This window comes from Lepidochelys kempii, chromosome 3, assembly GCF_965140285.1.
Source record: "Lepidochelys kempii isolate rLepKem1 chromosome 3, rLepKem1.hap1, whole genome shotgun sequence".
NCBI lineage: Eukaryota > Metazoa > Chordata > Testudines > Cheloniidae > Lepidochelys > Lepidochelys kempii.
In genome coordinates this window covers 55,893,162-55,913,122 of record NC_136382.1, presented here as the reverse complement: position 1 = coordinate 55,913,122, position 19,961 = coordinate 55,893,162, and the positions used below count along the sequence as shown (strand labels likewise).

Sequence of the window (19,961 nt, the reverse complement as noted above, 5' to 3'; positions counted from 1 at the left end):
CTCCCTAGTCATGCACCTTTTTTCTCTTGCAATATAGAAATGTGGGTTGAGATTTAGACACTAAACATGTATTTAATCCAAATGCATTTCAATCAGTAGGAGCAAGGAAAAAGCAGAAAATACACATGGGTTCCTCCCATCACCACCAGCCTTTGGAGTTGTTCAGCGTGACTCAAATTAGCTTCAGAAGAGGCCGTGTTCAAGCATGCCAGGAATACTGTTCTGGTATTCTGGTATGGAAGTCTATTAGCACTAGGCTTTTCTATCATTCTCTGTTTTATGACAGATACACTCGCACCACATTCCCCCTATGTCTCATTAGGTACTTTAACAGCAAGAAGACAAGAATGAATAGTGATATGATAGGGTGGGACTATCCCCATTAGTCTTCAAGTTAAAAATAATGATACTTAGCTCTTCTATAACATTTTTCATCCATAGGCCTCAAAGCATGAAGGAGAGGAAAGTATCATTATCCTAATTTTACAGATTGGGAACTGAGGCAGAGGGATATGAAGTGACACTCCTAAAGTCACACAGCAGATTGGGAACAGAAGCCAGGTCTCTAGAGTCCCACTCTAGTGCCCTATTGAACAACCATGCAGCCTCTTAAACAGCTCACTTTCAGACAAAAATACTGACATGACAGACCAGTGGGTTTTGGATAGAAAGAGAGTGTAGATACACACACGTTCTTAAATTTCCAATGTTTATGTCCAAACCAATACATCAGGTATAATGAGAAAAAAGATTATATATATTTACATGAACAAGAATGCATCATTTCTGGAATATAACAATAGTAAGGGCATGGTAAAGCAGGTCTGACCCTTTCTTTGTTTGAATTTTTCTAAGATGTATTATTTGTGGTATGTTATTTGACAGTCCAAATTAATATTTTGCTTACACTGACATATTGTAAATATTAGATGAATCATATGCAAGATATAATGAGATGGCTTCATTATCTGTATAGCATTCATCATCAAGAACGACAAACACATTGGTCAGATTTCAATGTCATGTATGGGTAGAGAGAAATGTCCTCTTTGGACTACGTAAAGTAATGTACTACAATTTCAAGTAAAATGTATTCTAAACAATTTAACGACTAAATTGCTCTTTGAAAATGTGCACGTGATAACTGCTATCTTAGCTGTCACCAGGGATTGAACTGTGAAACTCTAGAGCTAAAAGCATGAGGATGTATAGCCTGACTAAAGAACCAGATTCTTGAAGTCCTCAAGGCAATAGGTACAGAGTGGGACATAACACACCCTGAGCAGTGGTTACATCCTATCTCTGAACAGAGGAAGTTCATCCAGAGGTTCTGTGGCCCACACTACTTTGAATCACACATGAATCCCCACTTAAATAGCTTACATCACCTTGATGGAATCAAGGCTCTCCAGAGCTAAAGGTGTGAGTTCCCACAGCTTGAACTAAAGAAATCTTTAGCTGAAAACTGTTATAGACTCATATCCTCTAAGGACAGGGCACAGAGGGGGACATAACACATGCCAATCAGTGGATTATACAAATATGTGTTCTGTGAGATAAATGGATACATGAATGCACATACTCCATTTGTGTAATAAGCAAATGCATATGTCCTTTTGAAATTACTTGCCTGAGAATGCGTGTGCATATTATACAGGTAGAATTTAGGCATTTTTAAAATGTGGGTACTTAAATGGTATGAGAAGGCTTCCTGCATCAGTGCCTTGTATCCCATGACAATTAACTAATGTTATGAAAGAAAATTGCTTTAGTAGTGTATCATCTCTTTGAGCCCTTTCCCATTTGGAAAAAAACCCCGATTAATTAGTTCCTCAATTTTTGCTCCAGCTCTTAAATTTGGATGAGTGTTAGGATAACAAGGTGGGGGAAAGAAGATTCTGTGTGTGAGCACTTGAGGAAGAAGGGATTCAGCTGATAGGTCTACATAAAACTGCCATCACTTTTTATTGGCCGAAGGAATGAGGTATAAGTAGTTGTAGTCTTTTATCATTTCACTGTAAAAATGTATGATTTGGTGGCTTCCAATTCTGCAAGTACCTGCCCACCCAATATTAGAAAGGTATACAAAATGTGGAGGGAACAGGAAGCCTTGTGGGTGATAAGTAATAACAATAATATAAACATTTTTTAAAAATTCTACTATATATATAGTGCCTTTTATATGAAGATTTCATGCTGTTTTACAAACATTAAATAATTTTGCCTCCCAACACCTCTGTGAGCTACTGTTGGTATTGTTATCCTTTTTACAGATGGGTAAAATGCGGTACAGGGACTTGTCCAAGGTCACACTGCAAGTCAGGAATAGAGCAAGGCATATTAGTTCAGTTTTTAGAACCCAGGAACTCTTGTTTTAAGCCATAGCCCATACTCCCTCCATTTTCAGACTCCTGCCTGTCTCTAGTGAAATAATCAAAATGATTTAGTGGTTCACAAGGTGATCCCCCCACCCCCACACACTGGGTAGAATACAATATTCATGCAGATTAGAATACCACAGAGAGACTGAAATAGATTGGGTCACTACCCTGCATGCTGTTTTGGATGAATATAGTGAACTTGAGTTCTTAGGACGGTGAATGATGGAGAGAAGAGACACTTGCAAGCCTCCTCACTCAGCATGGCCAATAAACCTTAAATGTGACCTGAAGCACACTGTTTTTCTAGCCCTGCAGCTCCCTTGAATAGATACTGCCAATCACTGTGAATAGTGTTACACGTGTGGTATGGTTTAGTGATGTAGATAAACAACATACATAAATTGAAAGGACCACACTTACTGTGACCTAACAAGATATGAACCGATATAGAGTTGAAAAGCTTGTTCATTAAACAACCACACCTATCTCCTACATTTTTGTACATTTTCAACAGTTTTCTGTATAAGATGGAATAGTGTAAATGAAAGCAATTTTATATTTGATCAGTCTTTCTACATGTGAAAAACTCACAGAATCTGTTCCTTTGGAAAAGGAGTCTTAGATCTTCACTTATTGTGTGTAATCATAATTTCAAAGATGAATAAAAGTTAGAAATAAACAAGACCTATTTGGCCCAATTTAAAGGTGACCTCTAATTAAGTGGGCCCATTTTCCCACTGAAATTAACTGTGCTGCATTTTGCATCTGAAAATAAACAATCTTCCTTCAACCTCATGTCCATCTACTCTCCATCTTGTTCATTCCTTTATTCACTCTCAACTTCCTATCTGTCCCTGTCCACTGAGTTTCTACATTTGGGGGCAGTTCTCTTTCTTCTGCTGCCTCATCATCTGCCTAGAACAGTTTGAGATCCTTATTCACTTGCCCCTCTTTAAATCTCATCTCAAAAATTTCCTTTTTTCTTTATACCAATAAGTGAATTTCTGAAAGTATATATTGTATATAATATTAAGTAGTAAGTGAGAAACACAGCACTTTAGCGATCGAGAAATTATTCCTCACCTCTCTTCGGAGAATGCAGTGGACCATGACAATAACAAAGCCTTGCAATGAATCAAATACTGCGAAGAGTATCTGAAATAATATTGATCTTTTGTCTGTCATGGCCAGAACTGCCGACATCCACGTCAGAGCAAGAAGAGGCAACACAACACAGGAACTCCAAAGGGATGCCCTATTGAGAGAGAGAGAGAGAGAGAGAGAAAACAACATTATATAACTGCAAGTAGATAAATAAAAACCCGCTTCTAAAAAAACCATCTTTTAGGATGGCAACTTATTAGTTAATTTGAAAACCACAGACAAATATATAAAAAGCGTTGTACTTTACGTTCTAAAGAGTATCCCCTATTCAGTTAATAAACAGTTGCCAATTTTAACAAGAATATTTAAATATGTTCAGTGCTCTACTACAGTATTAGCAAACACAATTTTCATCATCAAAGTATTTTCTCACATGCACTGTATAAGATTTGTAACAAGAAGATGTAAATGATTAGGACTAACATGGCATTACTGGCGGTGGTGGCTGACAAAGCTGTTGTTGAAACTACTCCACACTTGGCACATTTGAGCGTCAAACCGCTATGAGGCTCACTCATCTGACTGCAAACAAACAGAACACCCACAAAAAGAACAAAATATTGAATTTTCACTGAAAAACGTTGCTACTAAAATTTAGCTTTTAAATATGACGTCATGCAGAAAAAGTAAATAGACTTATTCAGGATGAATGCTCTAGATTGTTGCAAAAGTGTATTGATACTATACATTATTAACTTTAACTATTAATACTATGGGGCTTAATTTCATGCAGGCTCTATTTCTTCCATTTAAGCTAAAAAAGGCCCCAATGTCCAGAGATCAAAGTTGCTCAATACATGGAGGTAAACATAAGCACGTGCTAGTGTAGACACACACTGTGAAATCCCTCTATTCAGACCATTTACAAAACTAATGCATCCATGTTCACTTCCTCAAGAATGAGTACAGGTCATACAAATGTGGAGTACAAAATATTGATTATTATATGAACATTAATAAAGGAAGAGACTTCCAAAACAAGCTCAGGTCATTCAGTCAAGATGGACTTACTGTACAGTTAGTAAGCAAATGATTTGGTATAGTAATTTGAGTGTGCTGGCTAAAATCTGGAGACAGCACTTTACCTAGCAGTTCTTGTTCCCATTGTATAAAGGTCTGAATATAGGGGTTGAAATGTATGGAATTTGATGAAAATAAATATTATTTGGGACTAAAAAGGAGTGATATGTTATTCCATTTTAATAAAACACAGTACACAAGCATTAAGTTTAAAGCATTTTGTCCAGACAACTGTATTACAAAACTCATCACAGTTAAAAAGCAAAACCTGGTATTAGAATTTTCTTCGTCTGTGTACAACATGGATTCAAATTTGGAAGTTTTGATTAAATAAACAACTTCTTTGCTATCCTATTTCCCACCTGCCAGCAGAACCAGTGATTTTCATATCATATCAAGAAACATACGACAATATAGGGAAAGGTTTTTTTACCCATTGATAACTGGAAAAAAACAACAACCAAACCAAACCAACCAACCAAAAAAACCAAAAAAAAAAAAAAAAAAAGGCTCCTACACGTAATGAAGAAAAGCAACATATGGGAAAAATATTTCTCAACATTTCACCTGACTTTGAACTCTCACTCTTCGCCCTCCCATTTACCGCCAAAGTTAAAAGTTTGCTTTTGTTTCTATACATAATGCACAGAAATAAAGGGCCAGATCCTCAGCTGGTGTAAAATGAAATCAGTGCAGCGAGGTGATTTTCACTATCTAAGGGTGTAGCCAATAGTTGGAGACAGAAAGAATTAAGTCTTGATCTTGATGCTGCAGCACTTACTCATATGAAAAGTCTCATTATTATTGCAATATGCAGAACAGATCTATAGATTTATAGGGCCAAAATCATCCCGCACATAACTTCAGAATATCTGTGTATATATTACAAAAGAATGGAATGTCTTTCACATAACTTATGATAAGTATTCTCAAAAAGCTCTTTATAATTGTGGCACCTTAGAGACTAACCAATTTATTTGAGCATAAGCTTTTGTGAGCTACAGCTCACTTCATCGGATGCATAAAGTGGAAAGTACAGTAAGGAGATTTTATATATACACACAGACCATGAAAAAATATGCATTGTAAAGAGAGTGATCACTTAAGATGAGCTATTACCAGCAGGAGAGTGGGGTGGGGGGAGAGAAAACCTTTTGAAGTGATAATCAAGGTGGGCCATTTCCGGCACATTTCCAGGAGTTAACAAGAACGTCTGAAGGAACAGTGGGGGGAGAGGCGGTGTAGGAATAAACAAGGGAAATAGTTTCACTAAGTATAATGACTCAACCACTCCCAGTCTCTATTCAAGCCTAAGTTAATTGCATCCAATTTGCAAATTAATTCCAATTCAGCAGTCTCTCGTTGGAGTCTGTTTTCTAAGTTTTTTTGTTGAAGGATAGTCACTTTGAGATCAGAAATCGAGTGACCAGAGAGATTGAAGTGTTCTCCGACTGGTTTTTGAATGTTATAATTCTTGACATCTGATTTGTGTCCATTTATTCTTTTACGGAGAGACTGTCCACTTTGCCCAAAGTACATGGCAGAGGGGCATTGCTGGCACATGATGGCATATATCACACTGGTACATGTGCAGGTGAACGAGCCTCTGATAGTGTGGCTGATGTGATTAGGCCCTATGGTGGTGTCCCCTGAATAGATATGTGGGCACAGCCAACGTGCACGGGCTGAAATTGTGGAAAAGCAGCATCACTTGCCCCATAACCTCAGTCGTGCAGAACGCAATGCCATCCACAGCCTCAGAAACAACTCTGACATCATAATCAAAAAGGCTGACAAAGGAAGTGCTGTTGTCATCATGAATAGGTCAGAATATGAACAAGAGGCTGCTCGGCAGCTCTCCAACACCACTTTCTACAAGCCATTACCCTCTGATCCCACTGAGGGTTACCAAAAGAAACTACAGCATTTGCTCAAGAAACTCCCTGAAAAAGCACAAGAACAAATCTTCACAGACACACCCCTGGAACCCCGACCTGGGGTATTCTATCTGCTACCCAAGATCCATAAACCTGGAAATCCTGGGCGCCCCATCATCTCAGGCATTGGCACCCTGACAGCAGGATTGTCTGTCTATGTAGACTCCCTCCTCATACCCTACGCTACCAGCACTCCCAGCTATCTTCGAGACACCACTGACTTCCTGAGGAAACTACAATCCATTGGTGATCTTCCTGAAAACACCACCCTGGCCACTATGGATGTAGAAGCCCTCTACACCAACATTTCCACACAAAGATGGACTACAAGCCGTCAGGAACTGTATCCCCGATAATGTCATGGCAAACCTGGTGGCTGAACTTTGTGACTTTGTCCTCACCCATAACTATTTCACATTTGGGGACAATGTAGACCTTCAAATCAGCGGCACTGCTATGGGTACCCGCTGTTAGGATATAGATATTCAGGCCTGTCTGCAAAGGCCTGTACTTTAAGAATTTAGGTATATTCTTATCACTTGGCTAGTTCCAGAGGTATAAAAGAAAGAATCAAAACCACTGTCTGCCAGTGTAAGGGCCTTCTCTTACTGTGACAGTTTGTGGCCCTGTGCTTAGGCTCAGGCCTTTGGCTAAGCAGCAGAGGCAGCCATAAGCTGGGAAGCGAACGGTCACATCCTCACATTCCAAACTAGTCACACTGAAATAAGGTGCTATTCGGCTGTTAGGAATACAATCCTGTCCTGATAGTTCCTATCACCTCCAGAGAAAGGGAAGTGCCTAGAAAATGTAAAAGGAAACTTAGTTTGATAGCATCCTGTCTGGCAAGAACTCACTTATCAATAGCTGGGATGTGAAATCCTCGCTTCTGTGTTGTCTTGTCATTGTAGTTCCCACTTTGCTATTGTTTGTCTGTATAATCTCTGTCTGGTTCTGTGATTGTTCCTGTCTGCTGTATAATTAATTTTGCTGGGTGTAAACTAATTAAGGTGGTCGGATATAATTGGTTACATAATCATGTTACAATATGTTAGGATTGGTTAGTTAAATTTCAGGAAAATGATTGGTTAAGGTATAGCTAAGCAGAACTCAAGTTTTACTATATAATCTGTAGTCAATGAGGAAGTGAGGGGGTGGGGGTGGGGGTGGGGGTGGGGGTGGGCATGGGCATGTGGGTGAGGAAGATGGGAACAGGGAATGGGGGTAAGAAAATTGGAATCATGTTTTGCTAAAGGGGGAAATGGGAACAGGGAATGGGAGTAAGGAAGTTGGAATCATGTTTGGCTAAGGGTAGTAATGGGAACAGGCGCACAGGTGTAAGGCTCTGTGGTGTCAGAGCTGGGAAGGAGGATACTAAGGAAGGAAACTGGAATCATGCTTGCTGGAAGTTCACCCCAATAAACATCGAATTGTTTGCACCTTTGGACTTCGGGTATTGTTGCTCTCTGTTCATGCGAGAAGGACCAGGGAAGTAAGTGGGTGAAGGAATAAGCCCCCTAACACCCGCATGGCCCCACAGTATGCCAACATTTTTATGGCTGACTTAGAACAACGCTTCCTCAGCTCTCGTCCCTTAATGCCCCTACTCTACTTGCGCTATATTGATGACATCTTTATCATCTGGACCCACGGAAAAGAAGCCCTTGAGGAATTCCACCATGATTTCAACAATTTCCATCCCACCATCAACCTCAGCCTGGACCAGTCCACACAAGAGATCCACTTCCTGGACACTACAGTGCTAATAAGCGATGGTCACATAAACACCACCCTATACCGGAAACCTACTGACTGCTATTCCTACCTACATGCCTCCAGCTTTCACCCAGACCACACCACACGATCCATTATCTACAGCCAAGCTCTACGATTCAACCGCATTTGCTCCAACCCCTCAGACAGAGACAAACACCTACAAGATCTCTATCAAGCATTCTTACAACTACAGTACCCGCCTGCTGAAGTGAAGAAACAGATTGACAGAGCCAGAAGAGTACCCACAAGTCACCTACTACAGGACAGGCCCAACAAAGAAAATAAGAGAACGCCACTAACCGTCACCTTCAGCCCCCAACTAAGACCTTTCCAATGCATTATCAAGGATCTACAACCTATCCTGAAGGACGACCCATCACTCTCACAAATCTTGGGAAACAGGCCAGTCCTTGCCTACAGACAGCCCCCCAACCTGAAGCAAATACTCACCAGCAACCACACACCACACAACAGAACCACTAAACTAGGAACCTATCCTTGCAACAAAGCCCGTTGCCAACTGTGCCCACATATCTATTCAGGGGACACCATCACAGGGCCTAATCACATCAGCTACACTATCAGAGGCTCGTTCACCTGCACATCTACCAATGTGATCTATGCCATCATGTGCCAGCAATGCCCCACTGCCATGTACATTGGTCAATCTGGTCAAACAATAAATACTTGAGTAATGAGTGACCATCCTCTTTTGATGGGGATGCGAAGTGTGCGCTACAGAATTTCCACTGCCCCAGAAAATGACTTAAGAATCTGGGTCTGCACCACTTAATCAAACAGTGCTGAAGATAGATTGTTTCCATCCTTATTAAGGCATCTAGTTCCTAGTCCATCCCCATGGCAATGCAGGATTATTTCTGACAGTGTATTTTCTAGTTCTTTGGCCAATTTAGCTTTAAAAATAACATTCGTTTTACTGAGATACAAACTTTCAGAAAGCAAAGCATTTGGTAAATCAGAAAACTATACTATAAGTAACAAGATTTAAATTGCATATAGCTGATAGCTAGAAAGCTATTCTGCAGTTAAACATGATCTCTCCTATCCTTTAAATATTACACAGAAAAATGATGAATAGATTTATAGGGTCAAAACTTCTTGAGTATAACTATTGAAAAAGTTCTCACTGATGCTGAAATATTGTGGCTGATTTTATAATACGGCACATTTAATCAGAACAGGAAGAATATATTACAACAGTTAAGAAGGCAGATGGAACATTGTAGACAAGGGTAGAATTGAGAAATTATTATTTTCTAATAAGAAGGAGAAGAAAAAAAGAAAAGTGAACAAAAGAGGTTTTGGTGATGGTGGTGGTTGTTTCTGAAACAGTGCACTAAGAAGTGAAAACCACAGGGGGTTTTAACCAACACTAAATGACAACATAAGCACACCAAAGTGTATATGATATCAATAGGTGCATCTAATCAGTTAATTGAACATTAGGAACGATGCTATTACAGGAATGATCAAATAATTCAAAGTCAGGTTTTAAGAAAAGTTTACAGAGAGCTGTAACGTATGCATGGAAAATAGAGACTCGTCATTGCTAGCAATGCCAATACTGGGGTAGTCACCTACAAACGATGCAGAAGAAAGAGTACTACAACAAGTGGAGAAGTAAAAGATGCTGATTGTTTCTTATTCCATGAAGCATTAAAAGACATTGACACATACATTCAGAAAGCTAAGGCACATTTGTGAAATGTTTCTCTTTTATGTAGACTGCAGTCATATCCACTGCAGCAGACCATGAAACCCACCTGTACCTGCTGAAGTCAATAGCAAAATTATTGCTACCATTTATTAGGAGCTAAGCTGCAGACCCTCCCTCTTTTATCACTAGAAACCCAGAATTTGAATGTAAAATTATAAGTATGTTAATGAAAGGAAATCATGGATATAAATACACAGAGAACGTTTCTATTTACACATTTTTTTTGCTTTTGAAATATGTGTAATTTACATTCAAATTCTGTTATGTTAATTCTAGAACACAAACACATGTACACATGTATATACAAACACAGAGCCAAATTCTTCTCTTAATTGCAAAGATGCAATGCTATTGACTTCAGTGAGGTTATACTGCTATAAAAGGTAGAATAATACACTAAGAAAGAAAGAAAGAAAGAAAGAAAGAAAGAAAGAAAGAAAGAAAGAAAGAAAGAAAGAATTTGGCTTCTTCTGTACACACATTTTATACAACTGTATTCCCGATTTCAGGAATAAAAATGTATGCCTTTCCCATGAAATCCCTGCTCAGTTTTGTAACTGTTTAATCCTCATTCTTATTAACTTAATACTGTTGTACTTGTGTTTTATTTTCAGTTTGCTCAGTCACATTCCCTCAGGATAATGCAACTGCAACTTTTGCAATTAATGAAATCTGTTAGACACACTGTTACATTGAGAGAAAAGTTCAAAGCACAATCAAATGCATTTTTGGTGAATATCTGTAATTGAAAATATATGATACATTTGCAATATGCTATAAAATATCCCAATTGTTGCTTACCCCGCTCTGTGTTTGAGCTTTTTATCTAGGATCCCATCTCTGGAAACAAGTTTATTAAATACCAAAATGCCAATCACCATGTTGACCTGTCAAGTAGAAACAAACAGTTGACCTTTCAGTAACAGTGAGGGAAAATGCCTACATGCATTATTCCAGAAAATGGCCTCTTTTACATTTGCCAACATGATGGAATTATAAACTTAGATGATGGTCGCATAATACATTTCTGAAGAATTTAGTCAGAGATTATGTACTGTACTAGCCTCAGGACACATAAAGTGTACTTAACTTTAAGGCTAAATTCTGGCTTCCCGTGCATATCCTCTAACAGGTGGAACAAACATATAAATCCACAGCTGTATTAATTAAAGCCTGAATTATGTCTTGTGTCTGGCCATATATATATGCCTGCCTGTTAATAAGAAAGTAGGCAGCTGTGACTCTAAACACCAATTAAAGGTAAACTTTAATTGTAACAATGTAATCTATTCCATGATAGAGGTAGAATATTTTATCTGAATTTTGTGCACAAGATTAAAACGGATTATGTATTATTTGTATTGCCATAGCATCTAGGAGCCCCAGTCATGAATCAGAACTCCATTACACTTGCTGCTGTACAAACATAAAACAAAGATAATCTTATCTGGTTATTTTAGGTTTCATGCTTTCTTGAGTCCTAACTATGCCTTTTTGCTGCAAGGTGTTCTCACTCATACAAAATCAGAATCTATGGTTTCTGGTTGTTGGTTTTGTTTTGTTTTTCCAAATTGATAATTGTCTTCTTCATATGTAGGCTTGGCAGAATTTGATTTTTTTAAAAATAATTTCTATGGATAATAGCAATGTTTATTTTTATTTTGTTTTTATCTCATTTAAATTTTTACAGTTGGGAAATTGGTATGTGTGTAGACAGTAGACCTTGAGGGTCAAAAAGTTAAAGCTTTATAACTTAAAAAGCAAATTGTCAAATTCTCACATCAAAAATATACAAAGTAAATAGTCTTATATAAAACGCTAATAAGTTCTCAAGCAGCATTTTCCTCTGCCTATATGGAAATATGTATTCATCGGTGTGTGTGTGTACAGGGAAATTGATATTTAATGACAAATATCTAATCCTTCCAAGCCTACTCATATGCCAAAATGTGATTTTGGTTGGCTATATATAGGATTGTTTGGTTACACTTTCTTTTTTCATGGGCCAGATCCTTAGTTGGTATCAACTGGTGTCAATACATAAATGAATAGAGAATGATTTGTACCACCTGCATATTTGGCTCAAACAGCCATGTAGTTCTAAAGTCAGTATTTGGTCTTTAATACATATTGTAAAAAGAAAAGGAGTACTTGTGGCACCTTAGAGACTAACCAATGTATTTGAGCGTAAGCTTTCATGAGCTACAGCTCACTGCATCCAATGAAGTGAGCTGTAGCTCATGAAAGCTTATGCTCAAATAAATTGGTTAGTCTCTAAGGTGCCACAAGTACTCCTTTTCTTTTTTGCGAATACAGACTAACATGGCTGTTACTCTGAAACAATACATATTGTATGCATCATACTAGGATTTTAATGTAGCCTTTAAATGGGACCTGCTAAAAATAATTTTTAGTTAAGAAATGTTTTAAAATGGACTTTTGAGAACTACATTAAACACTGATCATTTGCCAGTATGCCCTTCCCATGGTCCTACTCTTTTAGGCCTTTCTTAGGTTCCATTTATTTGAGCTTTTTCATTTTTCAGATGAGATTTTTCTTTTGTATACTCAAAGCTAAATGGGTAGATGAAAAAGCTCCCTCCACACCTGCTAACTAATGGGGGAGCAAACTATGTCTGTGAATGTCAGAGATCTCTGAATAAAGTTTGCCAACTGTACAGAGAACATACAGTTCCATGTGGAAATTATGATTGGCATTTTGTAAACATCCTTGGCTTCCTCACTGTGCCATGGACTGTGAGCTGTACAAAAGGTTCCTGGTTTGACTCTATATGAAGATGAGACATACTCTGCGGGAGCTGCAAACATCAACATCCAGGTAATCTTTGTAGCTATATGCCTATATCTCTGATAACTACAGATTTCCTTCTCATTTATGCCAATGCAAATCAGGACTAACTCAGCTGAAGTCAATAGAGGTACACTGGTCTAAAAGTGCTCTAAGGGAGAAGAGAATCAGACCCAAACACTGTAAACTCCATGCTGAAATTATTACCAGAATTTAGGGAAAGATACTACAGCATTTATTACACAATGACCAAATTGGCTTCAGAAATAGGTTATTATTAGCTGATAATAAAAGATGGTCCTAAACATCATTGGTGTAGAAGAGGGACAAATACTGCCAATGGCTGCAGTTTTATTTTGATGTCATAAAATCATTTGGTCAATCATTTCCACCATTCTAATTTGTGGAACATTTGACTTCAGCAAAACCTGTATTTCTTGGTTCAGATTAGCCTATGTTTCTCTTAGAGTGACAATATGTAGAGGGTGGGAGGTATTGTTTTACCAGAGATACTAAGCAAATGTTGTCCCGTCTGTCCTCATTTATAGATTGTAATGAGAGAAGCCCGAGAACAGCAGTTTAGGAGGATGAGATTATTTGTGGCATTGAAATTCAGCATGACAGTTTGAAAACAAGTATTAATGCTGGTGACATTCAGGTGACCTAGGCTAATTCTCACTTTATCCTACATCCCTTGCAACCTGTAGATAACAGCTGGCTCTCTGTCAGGGTATCATGTTTTAGGATACATGGCGAAATATAAGATGAGGAAATTTGGAAGAAATATTGTATTATATTGATAAAAGACTTTCAAGATAAGCAAAGCATGTTACTTTATTTTGCTCTGTTGACTAAAGAGTTTGAGAAATCAAGGATTTCCCTCCTGCATTTATTAGTTACAAACCAATCATTCAAAGATGTGGCTCTTTGGGTGGAACAGCTTCATAGCAAATAAATGTACAGTGAATGGGTTGAGGTTAGAGTCAATGCACTTCAAGAGATAGCATAACTAGGAGGCAAATTTACATTCATAATGCTTAGAAAATTTACAGTCAGCATTGTGTGTGTATATGGGGGAGTAGGGAGTGCGAGGGGTGAGGGCTGGTTGTATGCATGTGGGTGATATGGGGGCTTCTAAAATTAAATTCTTACCTTACCTCATACATTACAGCTACAAGGGGAGGAAGAGAATCAGTGATTAGTATGTTCCTGCTGGTGAGGTGAATTACCCTATTCATACTGGCCTCTTCTTGTCAAGTGTACATCCTATAGGACAAGGTCACTGGATAATTTTGTAAGGTACCAGAGCCATATCTAAGAAGGGCTTTGGCCCCTGAAATTAGTATACAGAGCCTGAAGAAGGACTTTCTGGATCAAATTTTCAAAGGGTATATGCGTGCGTGCACAGGTATGTTTATATGCAAATCCCCAATGTGCCTGCATGATTCAGGATTTTCATAAATCCAGCTCTTTCCAAAATGCATAACAAAACCTTACACCAAACCCATTCTGATCTAAGGGCTAGTCTACACTACCATGCTACTTCAGAACAGCTGCACAGCATGTCTGGTGAAGATGTGCTATGGCCAAGGGAGAGCGCTGTCCCATTAGCATAATCACTCCACCCCAATGAGAGGCAGAAGACACTGCTTTAAGTAGATGCAACTTACATCTGTCCGGGGGTGGCTTTTTCACACTCCTGAGTGACGTAACTTACATCGATTTAAGCGGCAGTGTAGACAAAACCTAAGACTTTGTAATAATCTGGAACTGACCAATATAGAACCTCCTGTCAACAGTCCAGGATCAATAAACGCTGATCATGGAAAATTTAAACTAAAGTTGACAGATGTTGTATTACCGGTGTATCTATGAAGAACTTTGGATTATTCGATCCAAATATAGGATTTCTCAGACACCTAGATACATTTCCAGGGCTGTGGAAATTTGATACATAATAAGTTACATTTTCCGGCCATCGTGATTTTTTTTTTCTTCCAAGACGATAGCCACAGAAGATCTGGCCTCTGATTCCATCTTTCCTGCCTGCCATCCAACAACAGTGGCACAGTACTTTGCACCAGGCCACCAAAGCTGCCACTGAACTTCTCCCTAAGAGAGCAATCATTACATGGATACAACTGATAAGAATCAGCGATGCTTGTAACAAAATTCTTGTGTTAGCAATCAGCATATCATGCTTTCCCAGCTTTATTTTGTGTGGCTCAGGAGTAAAATGAACAAGGCATCTTTTGCAAAACAATAATTTTTCAGTTGTATCACAACCCTTTTCCAGAAGACCGTTTTACATCCTACTTCGCATATAATGAAATTATAGATAATTCCTAAATAATTAGAAATTATAACCTATTTTTATAATTATTTAAGCCTTAAATATATTTCCCCTGCCTTTTAACTGGCTCCTCAAGAAAAGAGTAACAGTTAGATATTTTCATGGATAATAGCATTGAGTGAATCCTGGCCTCATTGAAGTGAATAGGAGTTTTGCCAGTGGGACCAGGATTTCACCCATTGACCTCATCCTGGTAATAAACTCTTGCCAAATTCTGTTGTTGCTCCTACAGAATTTTTTCTGAAGGTGTATAGAGTACACACATATAATATAAAAACCTGTATAAAAATATATGCACTAATAACAATATATATATGATGAGATATTTGTGCAGTAGAATCATAGAATCATAGAATCATAGAATATCAGGGTTGGAAGGGACGCCAGAAGGTCATCTAGTCCAACCCCCTGCTCAAAGCAGGACCAATTCCCAGTTAAATAATCCCAGCCAGGGCTTTGTCAAGCCTGACCTTAAAAACCTCTAAGGAAGGAGATTCTACCACCTCCCTAGGTAACGCATTCCAGTGTTTCACCACCCTCTTAGTGAAAAAGTTTTTCCTAATATCCAATCTAAACCTCCCCCACTGCAACTTGAGACCATTACTCCTCGTTCTGTCATCTGCTACCATTGAGAACAGTCTAGAGCCATCCTCTTTGGAACCCCCTTTCAGATAGTTGAAAGCAGCTATCAAATCCCCCCTCATTCTTCTCTTCTGCAGGCTAAACAATCCCAGCTCCCTCAGCCTCTCCTCATAACTCATGTGTTCCAGTCCCCTAATCATTTTTGTTGCCCTTCGCTGGACTCTCTCCAATTTATCCACATCCTTCTTGAAGTGTGGGGCCCAAAACTGGACACAGTACTCCAGATGAGGCCTCACCAATGTCGAATAGAGGGGAACGATCACGTCCCTCGATCTGCTCGCTATGCCCCTACTTATACATCCCAAAATGCCATTGGCCTTCTTGGCAACAAGGGCACACTGCTGACTCATATCCAGCTTCTCGTCCACTGTCACCCCTAGGTCCTTTTCCGCAGAACTGCTGCCTAACCATTCGGTCCCTAGTCTGTAGCTGTGCATTGGGTTCTTCCGTCCTAAGTGCAGGACCCTGCACTTATCCTTATTGAACCTCATCAGATTCCTTTTGGCCCAATCTTCCAATTGGTCTAGGTCCTTCTGTATCCTATCCCTCCCCTCCAGCGTATCTACCACTCCTCCCAGTTTAGTATCATCCGCAAATTTGCAGAGAGTGCAATCCACACCATCCTCCAGATCATTTATGAAGATATTGAATAAAACCGGCCCCAGGACCGACCCTTGGGGCACTCCACTTGATACCGGCTGCCAACTAGACATGGAGCCATTGATCACTACCCGTTGAGCCCGACAATCTAGCCAGCTTTCTACCCACCTTATAGTGCATTCATCCAGCCCATACTTCCTTAACTTGCTGACAAGAATACTGTGGGAGACCGTGTCAAAAGCTTTGCTAAAGTCAAGAAACAATACATCCACTGCTTTCCCTTCATCCACAGAACCAGTAATCTCATCATAAAAGGCGATTAGATTAGTCAGGCATGACCTTCCCTTGGTGAATCCATGCTGGCTGTTCCTGATCACTTTCCTCTCATGCAAGTGCTTCAGGATTGATTCTTTGAGGACCTGCTCCATGATTTTTCCAGGGACTGAGGTGAGGCTGACTGGCCTGTAGTTCCCAGGATCTTCCTTCTTCCCTTTTTTAAAGATTGGCACTACATTAGCCTTTTTCCAGTCATCCGGGACTTCCCCGGTTCGCCACGAGTTTTCAAAGATAATGGCCAGTGGCTCTGCAATCACAGCCGCCAATTCCTTCAGCACTCTCGGATGCAACTCGTCCGGCCCCATGGACTTGTGCACGTCCAGCTTTTCTAAATAGTCCCTAACCGCCTCTATCTCCACAGAGGGCTGGCCATCTCTTCCGCATTTTGTGATGCCCAGCGCAGCAGTCTGAGAGCTGACCTTGTTAGTGAAAACAGAGGCAAAAAAAGCATTGAGTACATTAGCTTTTTCCACATCCTCTGTCACTAGGTTGCCTCCCTCATTCAGTAAGGGGCCCACACATTCCTTGGCTTTCTTCTTGTTGCCAACATACCTGAAGAAACCCTTCTTGTTACTCTTGACATCTCTGGCTAGCTGCAGCTCCAGGTGTGATTTGGCCCTCCTGATAACATTCCTACATGCCCGAGCAATATTTTTATACTCTTCCCTGGTCATATGTCCAACCTTCCACTTCTTGTAAGCTTCTTTTTTATGTTTAAGATCCGCTAGGATTTCACCATTAAGCCAAGCTGGTCGCCTGCCATATTTACTATTCTTTCGACTCATCGGGATGGTTTGTCCCTGTAACCTCAACAGGGATTCCTTGAAATACAGCCAGCTCTCCTGGACTCCTTTCCCCTTCAAGTTAGTCCCCCAGGGGATCCTGGCCATCCGTTCCCTGAGGGAGTCGAAGTCTGCTTTCCTGAAGTCCAGGGTCCTTATCCTGCTGCTTACCTTTCTTCCCTGCGTCAGGATCCTGAACTCAACCAACTCATGGTCACTGCCTCCCAGATTCCCATCCACTTTTGCTTCCCCCACTAATTCTACCCGGTTTGTGAGCAGCAGGTCAAGAAAAGCGCCCCCCCTAGTTGGCTCCTCTAGCACTTGCGCCAGGAAATTGTCCCCTACGCTTTCCAAAAACTTCCTGGATTGTCTATGCACCGCTGTATTGCTCTCCCAGCAGATATCAGGAAAATTAAAGTCACCCATGAGAATCAGGGCATGCGATCTAGTAGCTTCCGTGAGCTGCCGGAAGAAAGCCTCATCCACCTCATCCCCCTGGTCCGGTGGTCTATAGCAGACTCCCACCACTACATCACTCTTGTTGCACACACTTCTAAACTTAATCCAGAGACACTCAGGTTTTTCTGCAGTTTCGTACCGGAGCTCTGAGCAGTCATACAGAAGTACATACAGAAGTGTCCTTGGTTATGCTTGATGTTCATGTGGCTTTGTGTAAACGATGACATATATAGTGTTGATGTAAAATACATAATAGAATAAACTGAATCAGAAAAACAGCATATTCAAAACATTGAGGAAATCTTAGACCATTGTTCTCAGGATGTCTGCAGTAAAATTAATACCACTGCATAACTAACCACTCTGTAATTCAGACAGTATTCCACCATTTCTAATGAAAATACTAAAAATAATTTAAGTGTTTACCAAGACAACAGCAGCCGCAGGTCCAACAAACGCATAGAGTAGTCCTCCTTCGAGAGACAGCCAGCAGCTGGAAAGAACATTAGAGGAAAAGAACTAACACACATTAATAATATCTTTTACACCATGGAGGTGTGATGTGAATAAAACATATATAGTATATCTATTCACTTGACATAGTGTTCAATCCTACATGGAAAGTTCTATAAGCATAGAAAAAGAAGTGAAGTTACTCTGTTAATGTAATGGTGCTATACGCAGTTGATAATGAGTTTCATTATTAGGCCCCATTTTCATGCGTCTGCAACTTTTCTGACAAGTTACACTTACACTGAAATTCCTTATGCTTATTCTGAGTCCACAGTTAAATATTTCTGTAAAGTTTTGTAAAATTTCATTTAGCCATTTTTGAGTTAACTGTGAATGACAAAAAAGATAATTTCTACCTATTAAGAAATTCTTCAGAAATTTATTTTGTCTCAGGGAACTCAAAACCTCTTTATTTTAAAAATGTTAGACTTATCTTATACTTAAATGCTCATTAAGGTCAAGTGCATATGACATGGTCAAATAAACTCGATTAAAAACCATAGTTCTCTATAAATCTTCACTGGTGTAATTTGGTATTTAATACTAGGATAAGGTCTTATGGATTATATGCACTTTAAAAATGATATTATACATCATGTAAGGACTAAGGACCAATTGGTGTCTCTGAAATATTAAAAATATTAAAAAACTAATACTATATGTATGAAAATTGTACATCTCTTGTGTGTTATGCCCTACTAGAGGTCCAATACCACAAGGCCTTTCTGTATGGTGCTTCCATGCAGGTTTCCAGATTCAGAGGGCTTGCAGAAGTGAGTCCTAAACATTTAACACACTACAGTGCTAAGCTTAGATATATAAACACTATCAGGAGCTTCACTTACTGAAGTAAATGCAGCTGTGCTTTTTTCCTCAGTGATTACACATTCACAGAAATGCATGTTTGTTGGAGTGTGTGATCGCACATACATATAAGGAGATGCAAGGAACTGCATTTATTTGAATCTCACATGCAAATTAACTTACATAAAGATGTCCTTATCCTCTACCCCTATGTTTTTTCCTTTCTTTTGAAAACCAAATGAACACAAACACAACTTAATGTTACGGTTCTGTTATGGCTGAAATTTTAAAGGCCAAAAAAAAAAAAATTAAATGTAATTGTTTCCCACAGTAACCAAAAACAGAGCTGAACTTTGCCACATGGACCCAACTCTATTAGTGTGTTGGATGCTAATATGATACACTGATCTAAAATGTCAATATTTGCCAGCAGTTACCCTCTACCAAAAAAGCAATGACAAAATATCTCAGATACCTTTGTATGGTAACTTTTTAATGGACCTGGGTCTATTTTTTAATTTAATTGAAAATAGGTTTGTATATTTTTTTTGCTGGTTTTCTACTGGTTTATAGAATAATTGAAAGTTGGATACAAAGTTTTCATTAAAAGTTTTGAATTTTCCCCCTGGATTTTCTGACCAGCGTACACA

The 19,961-nt window shown here is 39.2% G+C and overlaps 1 protein-coding gene across 5 annotated transcripts in view; it reads right to left on the bottom strand.

Annotated features, from left to right (window-relative positions):
• Positions 1–19,961, bottom strand: part of ADGRB3 (adhesion G protein-coupled receptor B3) — a 621,597-nt gene that overhangs the window by 34,513 nt on the left and 567,123 nt on the right. For 4 of the 5 annotated variants that reach the window (XM_073336357.2, XM_073336356.2, XM_073336360.2 and 1 more), the window contains 4 exons: positions 18,421–18,487; positions 10,815–10,900; positions 3,969–4,067; positions 3,465–3,636 (listed from right to left, as the gene is read on the bottom strand). In XM_073336357.2, coding sequence (XP_073192458.1) covers positions 3,465–3,636; positions 3,969–4,067; positions 10,815–10,900; positions 18,421–18,487 — 424 coding nt within the window. The remainder of the gene's footprint in view (positions 1–3,464; positions 3,637–3,968; positions 4,068–10,814; positions 10,901–18,420; positions 18,488–19,961) is intronic. The other variant, XM_073336359.2, reaches the window with a different exon arrangement.